Source organism: Macrobrachium nipponense, chromosome 32, assembly GCF_015104395.2.
Source record: "Macrobrachium nipponense isolate FS-2020 chromosome 32, ASM1510439v2, whole genome shotgun sequence".
NCBI lineage: Eukaryota > Metazoa > Arthropoda > Malacostraca > Decapoda > Palaemonidae > Macrobrachium > Macrobrachium nipponense.
The window spans coordinates 43,887,967-43,901,489 of NC_061094.1; the positions used below are offsets into that span (position 1 = coordinate 43,887,967).

The following is a 13,523-nucleotide window of genomic DNA, read 5'->3' on the forward strand; positions in this document are numbered from 1 at the left end:
CGTTGGTGTCTCCTTTCTTGAGCTGTGTGCTTCAACAAATCAGAGAACTGGTAAAATCTCACAATAAAAGTAATAACAGGGCATCAGTATGTATTGTGCAGTTTTTATTGCAAGTTTTACTGCTTGCACGCACAATTGAGCTATTTAAGGCCTGCCCTGGAGGGCATGTTTTCATGTCTTCAGAACAGTTGTTCAGTTTCTCTCTCTCTCTCTCTCTCTCTCTCTCTCTCTCTCTCTCTCTCTCTCTCTCTCTCTCAGATATTGATGATTTCTATAATTCTATTGGTTGTCGAATACAGTTTTTTTTATTGGTGTGACAAAAGATTTTTAAGAGACTTTTTTAATATTTTGGTAGAAAGAGGCACCTTGATAGTCTTACATTATTGTTGGCTATTTCAGACTTCCGGGTTTGCAAGTATAATGCCAAATGGTTCTATATTTAACTGTCACGAACAAGAGATCCTTCAGTTTTGTCTTGAAAATTGAAGTGATGCAAAGAGCAATATCTTTCATCACAGTGCTGCAAAGGGTAATATTTTCCTCTTCGAGAATATTTTCCTGTTTATGGATGGATCAGTAAGGCGTCAGTGCTATCAGCATATACACGATTACTAATAGAGATAAGAATGTGATTAAAGTGGATCAAAATGAGTAAATCACATGTGCAGTTACGTACTCTCACATGCGCACATGCAGGTATTGCAAGCCACTTCGTCTAAATAGCCACTCTTCTTCTACCCCCAAGCGTTAATTAGCTATGACGATGCATGGACTCTAGAGCAAGTGTTGCCAACCGCAGGGTAATTGCCTCGCACGTAGGGCAATTTGACCAAACATTTTAAACCTAGGGCAATATTTTTAAGTGTAAGGTTATTGTCACGATGCATGTATTGATCAATATCTTTATTAGTATTATTTCTTATTATCACAACCTCAGAATGTTGGATAATTTCCAGTTATGTAGGGTAATTTCTCGTCTTTTGTAGGGTGCATTGGGTTAGAGGGGTTGGCATCACTATAATGGCGCAAGTAGGCTACTCCCTTCCCCTGAAACAACGCCGTCTTGGTCTTTTGCATTTTAACGGTCACGTCCAAGGTTTTTTTGTTTTCCCGGAGGCGCCGGAGGGAAGAGGGTGATAGGTCTAGGCCTGGGAGTAACTGTGGGTGGGTTGGGGTAGGGGGGACAAGGGGGCCACTTCTTTTCTGCTGATTGAGCCGAGTAGAACAAGGTCGCTGAACAATGATGTGAGATGAGGTTGCTTTTCTCTCATAATGAGATATTTTAGGAGAATTAGGGAACAGATGATGTTGATCTCATTCTCAAGGTGATTTCGTTTCATTTCGTATATGTATGACTGGCATCATTTTCGGTCGCGACTAGCGGTCTTTAGGTTATTGAGTAAAAGAGAGAGAGAGAGAGAGAGAGAGAGAGAGAGAGAGAGAGAGAATCATTTTCGGTCACTACTAGCGGTCATTAAGTTATCGAGTAAGAGAGAGAGAGGGGGAATCATTTTCGGTCCCTACCAGTGGTCATTAAGTTATTGAATAAGAGAGAGAGATTTATTTTGACTTTTTCAGGAAAATTTTATGTACTAAAATTGTAAGTGAGACAACTCGTGTCCAGTTGAGTTTGTTTCCATGTCGGTTTCATTTTTGAACACGGAAGCAAAATTAATGTTTGATGCTGTAAAAGCTTTCTACCTAACTCATCGCTGATTCAGCATTTAAAACTTGTTTTATTCTGTTAAATCATCACATATTGCATTTCAGGGTAAAAAAGAAACCAAGATGATGATCTATTTCAGAATACTACATAGCCTAATGTTGGAAAACTGAATTGATTTTGTCGCCAAATCTATTGCTACTTTTCATTCGCTATCTTTTCGTCCATCTTTAAAATTCGATAGACCCTATTTATGCGATTTGTTTGGGAGACCATATATATATACATATATATATATATATATATATATATATATATATATATATATATATATATATATACGTGTGGTGTGTAAACTAATAATTATTGTATTTTATATTGTCTTATTATCTAAGAACAAAAAATTCAGGGTCTTGAATATAGTAAATTAGCATTATTATTACGAGAACATTACTATCAGATGACGAGCACTTTTTTAATGGGCAAGTTCACCTCATTCACATAATTCCATCCATCAATTTTCCTCTGCGGCGCTGTTTATCGTGAATGAGGCACTAAGTACATGCATTTCCAATTAATTTGGCAAAATAAGTAATGGCGGATATGCGAAAAAGATTGAAAATGTAATTGATATTTCACACAATCATCGATTACATCAGCTCACAGGGACATCTTCGAAATAAGGAGGAAGTAGACAGTACGAGAACCGTTAAACGAAATGGCGATGGGAGCGATTCACGCGAGCCTCGGCCTAGAAATCGTGTTGTCGATGTTGGAATCTGATGAAACATATTGGCTTCATCATTATTTCTCCCTAATTTTTGTTGTTTTGCATAAGAGACTCGAACTTGGAAGGCTGTGCTGTTTATATGCGGGATTTCGCGGTGTCTCCCCTAGCAGCCATCTGCCGGTAACGGTACTTGGTTGCCAGTCAGGGAGTATCGTTCCCTTTGCTGCTCGTGTCGAGACGTTTCGTAGTCGCGTTCTTAAACCAGTTTTCATTCATCCAACAACCCCTTTGCTTTTAATTTTTGATCGTCCTGATAATGAATTCATTTTGCTTCTTTCCTGCAATAGGATTTTGTAACATAATATGACGACAAACTTAGAGTTCTGTGGGATTTTACGATAGACCACTGAATGATCTATCCTGAGCTAGACATTTGCCCGTGTGTCCGGTTCAATGTCCTTTGTCATCCAACACGAGGTGGTGAGAGCTAGAAAATGATTTTCGTATGGATTTTATTTCCTCGGGTCAATAATATTGCGTGTCTTGATGTTTTCGGGAAAAAATAGTTTCTTGCTCTAGATCGCGATGTACTTCTTATATTCTGAAATTACGTAAATTAGGAGAGAGAGAGAGAGAGAGAGAGAGAAGAGAGAGAGAGAGAGAGAGAGAGAGAGAGAGAGAGCGCCTACGATTTACAGATGAAGCATAATGATTTTGCCACACTCCATTGAAGTGAGTTATGCTCATGTTTGTAAGCCATTTTGGTGGGCAGCAGTGAAGAAGCTGCGTAGTGTTAAATGCTTATTAAAAATACTTGTTTAAAAGACTAATTATATATATAATATATATATATATATATATATATATATATATATATAGACACGTGTGTAACTGCATTCTGGGTCTAGCATTGGCATAGCCCTGAAGAAGGCCATGGGGAAATGGCCGAAGCAGCTGTCGGCTTGTGAATTTATAAATGGAGCAACATACAGTTTTTATTTGGAAGAAGTGCTGAAAATACTGGAAGTGTTGCCAGACTGATGTGTAGATGGCACGGGTGCATTAACATTTGACAAAAATGAGAGGTGTGTGTGTGTGTACTCAAGTCAAACAAGAGCTGAAAATAAATTTAAAAAAGGCAAAAGGAAGAATCAGTCGACAGAAAGGACAGACCACTTCGTGGTATTACCCTACACTTATGAAGTTGCATTCGTCTTGTCGTTGTCTAATGGGTTGTGTTTTAATAAACATATCACCTGATAATAATATGGATAGGACTGAACCTCTGGGTGCAGCCGTAGTCTCTTTGAGTACATAACACAGGAGATTTTACTGTTGCTCATATTATTTTTATTTTCGCTGTAATTTGGCCTTAAATAACCTCCATGATTTCGGATACACTGAAGCATAACGACACTGATGACCTAAAATCCCAATCCCAACCTTGTCGCTACACACGCACACGCACACACACACACACACGGTCAGTAAGGTTGAGTTTTAGCGTAAATGCATGGCGCATGAGATCTGCCTGCCAATATTAATTCATCGCCTGTGACATGTAGGTCGTGGATTTGATTCATTTTGTTGTTAGCAAATTAAGCAAATAGTTATGAGTGAATTTTTACAACGATTTTGCCAGAGTTAATGTTGTTATTTTTCATAAAGCTGGCCTTATGTCAGCACGGGCTCTTGCTCGTAGGGCAGCCCGTAGACCAAGTTGAACCACATGACCTGCACCAAATTGTTAGTGTAGAGAGAGATTTGATGATAAGTTTTGGGGGGGAAGGAGAAGGGACCTTTTTGGGAGCCGAGTGGTCAGACACTGCAGGGTTTTACAAATGTTCACCGATCGAACTTGTTATTAATATCGGAAAGTAAAAATGGAGGAAATCTCCTGAAAACAGTAATTTTTTGTGAGTTTTCCTATAACCTTTTTCCTTCCGACGGAAAGGCAGTATTAATAAGCATATATAAGGTTTTCAGAAGTCCTACCTCAGAATTTAGAGTATTTTTAAATTGCTGATGTTGATAGTATGTAAATTTGCAAGCTTTATATTATTTCATGGAAATACAAGGATTTGAATAAGTATTTCAAGCACAGACTTCAGTTGTAACGGACCCTCTTTAGGTCTGATAAATCATGAGTTTTGTGCATATGAGTGAGATTTTCTCAATGTTATGAAACGTTTAATAACCCACAAATCTCACTCGTTCTCAGTCCAGTCAGCTGCTGATGGACATAGTCGGGTTTGAGAGAGAGAGAGAGAGAAGAGAGAGAGAGAGAGAGAGAGAGAGAGAGAGAGAGAGAGAGAGAGAGTGTACGAACAAATGTGATAACTGAGAGGGGAAGCCCCCTGAATTCTGAAGAACCAATCCATCATCTCTCCCTCACCGTTGTACCAATAACCGAATTAGTTTTTGTGAAAAAATGCGCGAGACCGACAACGACAACAGAAATTGACAGCGCATATGAACACCCTGTTTTAGGTTAGACTGGCGGTGTGTTGATGTTGTGGTTTCTTTTTTTAAGCGTGTGGTTTTCGGAAGCGCAGCCCTTAGCCCGGAAAGCTTGTCTTTTCCTCTTTCTCTTCCTCGTACAGATTTTTGGATGTATTCGAGCGGTATTTACAAATACGAATGTACTGTGTTTAATACTGATGATATAAGTTAGGCTAGCACTTCGTGATTTCCCGTTTCATTTTGATTTGTTTCATTATATGCAATCAGGTGCTGGTAAATGCCATTTTAGTCCTTAATGTTAAGTGACACCCAGGGTGAAAAGATTTTGAAAACTGAAATAAGGGACACCTAAATTGGAGCGGTAGTTAAACAATACAGTTACAAAACTTACGTGAAGTCACGTACTCAGTAACGCAGTGCGAATTCCTTTTCAGCTGGGTCCAGATTGTCCAGGACCTACTTCATTGACTTTTCTTTCGTTTTGAAGTGCGTTCATTGTAGATTTTGTTACAAACAGCTATCTTTACATGTGTCAAAGCATTACAATATTGCAATCAAGCGTGTTTTGCAGCTTTAAAGGATATTATAACTAAAGTCACTTGCCGTAATATATTGAATAAATTGCAGACAGCATAATACATATGATGAAAACTTTCCATAATCCTTTCATAAGTATTTTCTTCATTGTTGTTCGTGTGTTATTTTTCATTTGTCATATTTTGCCCTCAAGAGATGGTGTTTGGTTTGTGTATACCCGTATTTTGCCAACTTTCACTAGTATATAGTTTTTTTTTTTTTTTTCAAATATTGAAAATACTGGACAAAGGGGAGGTCGATACGGGACACGGGACAAATGTCAGACATATAGGACGATCCCGTCAAATACGGGACGTCTGGTCACCCTGGTGACACCTCAAGTCCTGAACGCTGCGGATTGTGATTATTTCTTCCAATGCCACCATTTTGGATGTGATAAATTTAATATAGCTCTAAGATTGATTGTTAAGCTTAAAGTTAGTTTGTGTTGGGAACTATGCTGAATTGATGTTAAACATGAGACAGATATAGTTTAATTAGGGTCTTGGTTACTTGTCAGAAAGGCCTGACACCCCCAAAAACGTCGATTAACTTAACCGGTAATGCTCTATTATATAATAATTAACTTTTTCTTAATTTTTCTTGACTATTTATTTTTGTTCTTTCAGAATGGCATCAAACGGTCGTCCCCTCGATCTGGGCGACCCTTGTACCCCGATGGCGTGGCAGCAAAGGGACTTGAATTATCACCAGAGCGGATATCAAGACAGATATGGACCAGGTAATGACAACTTGTAATGCGTGGCTTACCGTAAGTCGCAGCTATATAGCCTACCAGTTTCATAAAGACAGATATGGACCAGGTAATGACAACATGCAATGCGCGGCTTACCGTAAGTCGCAGCTATGCAGCCTACCAGTTTCATAAAAGACACAGATATGGATGGACCAGGTAATGAATGACAACTTGCAATGCGTGGCTTACCGTAAATGGCAGTGATACAGCCTACCAGTTTCATAACTTAGCAGCTTTCCTCTTTATAACCTTTCAGGTACAAGGGATTAGGGGGGAAGGATGGTTTTATAGACATGAGCGATTTTGTACACACAAGTAAGTTGGGTTCCCTTTTCCCCTCAAAATTTTCTCGGGGTACTAGACATTGATAATAGGTGAATGTTTCCAAATTGTATTTGGAATAAACCACAGTGAGGGAAAAGAAATCGTATGACGTGAACTAAGACCTGAAATTGATAAATTTACGTTTAAAGATAAATAGTCTCATTTTGGCATGAATGTAGCCGGCCATACACGTGCATTTGTTTTCAACCTGACAGTTATGACTGTGTTCAAGTTTATAACTGACACAGTTTTAAACTGACGTCAGTTAAAAATGAAATGCACACACACACACAGTTTCAATCCCTCAGTTTTTACCATGGATTCCGAGAAGTACGATCTTGTGCTCTCGATGTATTCTTTGTAATGCTACAAACAAATAGAAAAAATAAAACTAAAAAGCGTAAACAGTGGTGCAAAAAGTGGTTACTGAGGCGAAAATCAATTTTCTGATATTAAATTATTAAAGGAATTAAGTGAAGAACCAATTGATTTTCTCAATTATTTGCACATGACTGGAACTGTACCAAAAGTTGCTTCCGCTTTGTTTACGTGCTATCTCAACAAACTGTACTCACCGCTACCACCTGTAGAAATGAGAAATTGAGAACTGCACAGTTACGAATCCCCCCACACACGCTCAGTTCAGTTACTCCTTTCAGTTAAAAATATGGAACATTGGGCCGGCCACACGCTGGCAGTTTTTAAAACTGACAGTTATAACTGTTCAGTTATAACTGTCAGTTAAAACTGCACGTGTGTGGGTATCTCAGTTGCTCATTTCGTCAGTTCAATAAAACTGTACAGTTAAACTGAGACAAATGCAATGTTCCATATTTTTAACTGAAAGGAGTAACTGAACTGAGCGTGTGTGGGGATTCGTAACTGTACAGTTCTCAACTTCTCATTTCTACAAGTGGTAGCGGTGAGTGCAGTTTGTTGAGATGGCACGTAAACAAAACGAAGTGATTGTTGAATTCACTGAACTCTATCGATCTGAACCTTGCGCAAATAATTGAGAAAATAAATTGGTTCTTCACTTAATTCTTTTAATAATTTAATATCAGAAAATTGATTTCGCCTTAGTAACCACTTTTTGCACCACTGTTTACGCTTTTTAGTTTTCTTTTTTCTATTTGTTTGTAGCATTACAAAGATTACACCGAGAGCGGCAAGATCGTACTCCTCGGAATCCATGATAAAAACTGAGGGATTGAACTGTGTGTGTGTGTGTGCATTTCATTTTTAACTGACGTCAGTTTAAACTGTGTCAGTTATAACTGAACAGTCATAACTGTCAGTTAAAACTGCACGTGTGTGGCCGGCTTTGCATTTGTCTCAGTTTAACTGTACAGTTTGTTGAACTGACGAATGAGCAACTGAGATACCCACACACGTGCAGTGCAGTTTAACTGTCAGTTATAACTGAACAGTTATAACTGTCAGTTAAAACTGCACGTGTGTGGCCGGCCTTATATAACCGTCAGAGGAAAATAATGGAGAAAAATCATGGAATACTGTAAAAAAAAAAAAGGTCCACTATTCTTAATGCATGAATATTCATATACTTATTTGTCACGTAAAGTCTCACTGCCTCTCCCAGCAACTAGATATAGCTTTTTTATCTGGTGAGATTATCTGGCATTTACGTCGTTATTTCGAGCATGAAATTAACCTTGCCACAAGTAAATTTTAAATTGCTATAAATTATCTCGTTACGCCTTAGTAATGTGGGAACAGATGTTTGGCTAACGCAGTAACCAAGTTTGATATATTATGCATTATATTCAGCGAGCTTGTTTGTAAATCTTTTGTTGGTGAAATCATCACCTTCCTGTTTTATCTAAGTTTGTCAGGCTTCTGTTATTGCTCCAATGTAAACCATCTCTTCCATCTTCAACCACTTTTTCATTATGGAAGTTCCTTGTTGGATTCTCGGCTCGGCCAACGCTGAATCAGAGGAATTTATTTCTGGTGATAGAAATTAATTTCTCGATGTAATGTGGTTCAGATCCCACAGTAAGCTGTAGGTCCCATTGCTAGGTGACCATTGGTTTCTAGCCGCGTGAAAATATCTGAACCTTCGAGCCAGCCCTAGGAGAGTTGTTGATCAACTCAGTGGTCTGGTAAAACTAAGATATACTAAACTTTTCACTATGGAATCCGTAAGGGACAAATAGCCAAGGTGAAACATCATTCCCTTATACCATCCAACTATTTATTGCAGATTCATTTGATGTCAATATTAACTGTATCTGGTATGTTCATGTGTGGTCTCATTTAATTTTAAATATTTAATGGTAATACTATAATAGAATAGAATAAAGAATTTAGGCTAAGGGCCAAGCACTGGGACCAATGAGTTCATTTAACGCTTAAACGGAAATCGATAGTAAAATGGTTTAAAGGTTAACAGGAGGAAAACCTTGCAGTTTTTAGGAGAGGGTGGAAAGTAAGATGGAAGAAAGAGAATATGAACAGAGGTACAATAAAAGGTATGAAAGGGGTTGCAGCTAAGGGACGCTACAAAGAACTTTAATTCCTACAGTCCTCTGCATATATTAATGTCTGGACACGGTCAAAAGCCATCTTGTAATTAACAGAAGTCATTCGGGGGATTTTTAAATTCCGTACACTGCTGCACAATATCTGGACACTAGTATTTTGTCTGTGCAACTCCAGCCTTTTCTAAAACCAGCTTGTTCATCACTAAGCATTTTAATTGAATTGAATAGTATATAGTTTAGGCCAGAGGCCAAGCACTGGGACCTATAAGATCATTCAGCGCAGAGACGGAAATTGACAGTAAAAGGCTTTAAAGGTGTAACAGGATGAAAACCTTTTATTGGCACTATGAATCAATTATTAGGAGAAGGTGGAAAGTAAGATGGAAGAAAGCGAATGTAAAAGGGGGTACAGTAAAAGGAACAAAGGGGTTTGCAGCTAGGGCTGAAGGCACGCTGCAAAGAACCTTAAATAATGCCTAGCAGTGCAGTGCATGAGGTGCACTGACAGCACTAACCCCCTTCCCCTACGGAGACCAAGCATTTTATAAAACTTCTTTTTCCAGCCTGTTTGGGAGAGTATACTAAATATTTTCATCACAGCCAACATAAGTGCAGTTTACTATGTTTAGTCAGGTCACCTGCCTTAATGTTCTGCATTCAAGGATTGAGTGGTGGGTTTATTCATCAGATACTTATGGATGAGAAGAGTGTGATTGAGGAGAATGCAGATGAAGCATGAGAATGGCAGCTTTACTCCCTGGGACACGTCTCCTCAGCCTCCAAAGCCCACAGATAAGAAGGTGGCATTCACAAAGGGATGATAGTAGGAGTGACTACTACAGCAGGAGCATCAATAGATTTACAGGCAGAATCATGAGGGGTAGTCCCACATGATGGGCTCTTGAAACACTGACCTGTCCAAAGAAATCTTTGGTCACTAAATGCAAAAGGAAGCTGTACAAGGCTGGCTGGCCTAGAATACACAGGGAAGGCTACAGAGCCTTCAGCAGCTCCTTTGTCTCTTAGGGTCATCTCAGGCTAGGAAAGCATGTACCAAAGCACCACATAAAAGAAGCTTGGTTGTCATTCATTGTGCACATACACTGTAAGATGGTGAGGGCATGGGTAGATGCTAGTCCAGAAGGGGTATGGGACTGGGCAGGCACAATATAGGGAAGAGGTGATACCAGCAGTTTGCCACTCAGATGACACAGACAGAACAACTTGCCATTCTTCCTCTTCAAACTGTATCTCCTCCACTAGGAAGGACATGACACACTTATCACCAGTCAGAAACTTCAAGCACAATATCAAAATGGTCCTGAATTTTGTGTACAATCAAGTCACATTCAGGAATACCATGCCAATATTCTGATAAGAAGAAAAATCATCAGGCACCATCATTTCAAACATAAACCCAACAAGGATGATTGATAAACAAATGTAAACCACTCAAACATGAAAACACTAGAGGAAACGGATTAAAAAACTGTTATGTTGGAGTGTGCAAGAAGTACATTTGCATAGTATGCCACTTGTAAGAAAAGTGACACTGGACAGAAGTGTGCATGGATGTTCCATGACTTGATCAGTTGTTGCAGAAGGTATTCATATAAAAAGAGGGTTTGTATCCTTGTGGGAACAATGAGGCTATAAGGCAAAGGACTGGGCAACTTTCAGGCGTTCAGCACTTAAGACAGGGAAAAAGAGGAAGTCTGAGTGGTTGGACAGTAAGTAGAAGGGGGGTAAAAAAAATGAATTGTAGTATAAGGGATTTAAAGTGTAACTGGGAGAGAATTGGTTCCTTCATGCAGAAAAGACAGGGAAAAAGAGGAAGTCTGAGTGGTTGGACAGTAAGAAGGGGGTAAAAAAAAAAATGAATTGTAGTATAAGGGATTTAAAGGTTTAAAGTGTAAATGGGAGATAATTGGTTCCTTCATGCAGAAAGAACAGGAATAAAGTAGAAAGGGTCAAAATTGGGTGTAGTCAGGACCAGAAACACCCTTTAGTAATGCCTAAGGTTCATCATGTATAGTGCATTAAAACACCAAGGACCTGAGGATCCCAGTGTGTAGGGTTCGTCTACTGACTTTTCTACAGAGAAAGTGCCATCAGTGCATCTCACATGGTGCACTGTAGATATTACCTAAGGTTCTTTGCAGTCCCTTTGGCCCCTAGCTGTAACCCCTTTCATTCCTTTTACTGTCCTACCTCCATTCTCTTCGGTCATAATTTTTTCCCTTTCCCAACAGTGACGTATAGTACAAGTTGTTTCAGTGCTGAATGACCTCATAGGTCCCAGCTTTTGGCCTTTGTTGCAAATTCTATACTATTCTATTCTACATTGTACTGAGTTCTGGGACATACAAAATAGGCTATATTGTATGCAAAGAGCCCTTATGATAAAAAGATAAAATTTTGCTATGTACTCCGTTACTAAACGTTTTCTGTACTGTATCATTTGTAATAAAAAGCCACTGGTTTTGTAGGCTTGATTAAGAAATAATAGTAAAAAATTTTATTATGCCTTTTTGTTTATTCCAAGTCTGAAAATTTTGTAAAATTTTAAAATGCAATACATTGTAAATTTCTGATGTTCAAAATGTTATGTCATAAAAAATTCTTATTGCAACTGAAATGCAGTTTATGCAAAAATTGATGCAATATATATCTCTTCCAGGTGCAGTGGGTGGAGGAAGCAGTAGGATTGGTCCTCCCTCTACCAGTGACAGATTAAGCCACCACACTGATAAATCTTGGAGAACACATCGTGACTCCCGTGATTCTGGTCAGCCTCATCTTGTGCCTTATGGAGGTCCACAGTATGGAAGTGGTCCCCCACCAGCTCATTATCCACCATCTCGTCCTTCTTATTCTAGCGGTCGTCCTCCATCTAATCAACATTCTCCATCTAGTACCTCATCTTCTTCCTCCTCATCTACAACTAGTGAAGAAGATAGCTCACAACAGCATGGCGATGTGATGCCCCCTGGACCTTTGCCTCCAATGCCTCATCCAATTTATGGTTATGCAGGATATCCTCCTGGTCCGATGGGGGTTGCTCAAGGTTACCCAGGTACTTTGAAATCTGCACGTTCAGTGCCTGCTCTTGCCTTGGCAACTTGGGATGGAGAACCTTGTCCAGTACATGGTGGTGGACCTCTACCAGGTGGACCTATGTCATTCCCTCATCCACATGGCATGCCCATGCCTCCACCACCACCAGGCTATCCAATGATGCCACCAGGGCCACTGTCACTACCACCACCACCAGGATCTACACGACGTGCCAGTTCTATTTATGACATGCGTATAACTTCACCACATCCAGGTGCCATTTATGGTACACTACCTGTAAGGAATATCCCGGGAGATCGGAGAAGTCTTGCTGGATCAACTATCTTAGGACCAGCAGCACCTGGTGCTCCACCAGGAATTCCAACCCACTTGCTTCCACCAATGGCACGTCCACGTCCATTGGTGCTGGGAGAAAAGGGTACTCCTGAACCTCTGCCAGTAAGAAATGGAGATAAAAATGGATCTTTACCTCCTGGATTATCAATGAAGGCAGCTTCATCAGTTGGGCACTCTGAAGAGGATGAAAAGAAGTCTAACGGTATTTGTTGTCGAGGTGGTGCCTGTGTTGCTTGGGTTATCTTGGCTGTAGTTTGTCTAGGAATTTTATTGGCAGTCATGCTCAGGTTCATCTTGTAATTACCTTAGTGCAGTGGGATGGGACATGCCCATAAGTGTCTCGAAGTGTAGAATAAGATAAAACAAGCCAATAATTGATTGATTCAATTATGCAAGAGTAATGTTCTAAAAAATTTACATTTCTATTATTATTAAGTATTTTAACCAGACCATTGAGCTAGATATTTAGCTATCACGTTGGCCATTGACTTTTTTTTAAGCAAATTAAACCAATAATTGTGTTTAGCACTATTTAAATGTACAGGTTCAATTTCCTTGGCATGAAGTTGCCAAAAAAGTTTAATATACTGTATTGTTAGTAAAACAAATACATACCAAACAGTTGTAATTGACATTTTCAAGAAGCTGATATGAAAAATTACACAGTATAAAACTTTTACACTGAGTTTTGTTTCAAGACTAATGATGCAGCCATTGGCTAACATTATTATAGTTTTCTATTTTATGCCTGGGCATAAATATAGATAAGATACTTGTACAGTATATTAATTCCATGGTACATAAAGTGCCATTAAGCAATTTTCTTACTCTGTACAGTAAATGTTTGATATTTTCATACTATATAAATACAATTACATTTTTAAGGATACATGTAAATAATTTAACTATTATAGATGAGGCATTAACGGTCATATATCATACTTTTAAGCCTAATTATTTATAATTAATGGTGCTGGGATTCCTTGTTGACATATTGTACATAAAGTATTTTAAATTAAACACTGAATAGTTTCATTGTTTTTCTTGTACTATACTCCCTACCACAGTATAATCACACAACTTAATTTTTTT

At 38.8% G+C, this 13,523-nt stretch overlaps 1 protein-coding gene across 2 annotated transcripts in view; it reads left to right on the top strand.

The window, feature by feature from the left end:
* The window catches only part of LOC135207495 (basic proline-rich protein-like), a 65,479-nt gene extending 52,016 nt beyond the window's left edge, over positions 1 to 13,463 (top strand). For both annotated transcript variants that reach the window (XM_064239305.1, XM_064239306.1), the window contains 2 exons: positions 6,062 to 6,174; positions 11,698 to 13,463. In XM_064239305.1, coding sequence (XP_064095375.1) covers positions 6,062 to 6,174; positions 11,698 to 12,731 — 1,147 coding nt within the window. In that variant the 3' untranslated portion in view covers positions 12,732 to 13,463. The remainder of the gene's footprint in view (positions 1 to 6,061; positions 6,175 to 11,697) is intronic.
* The last annotated feature ends 60 nt before the right edge of the window (positions 13,464 to 13,523 follow it).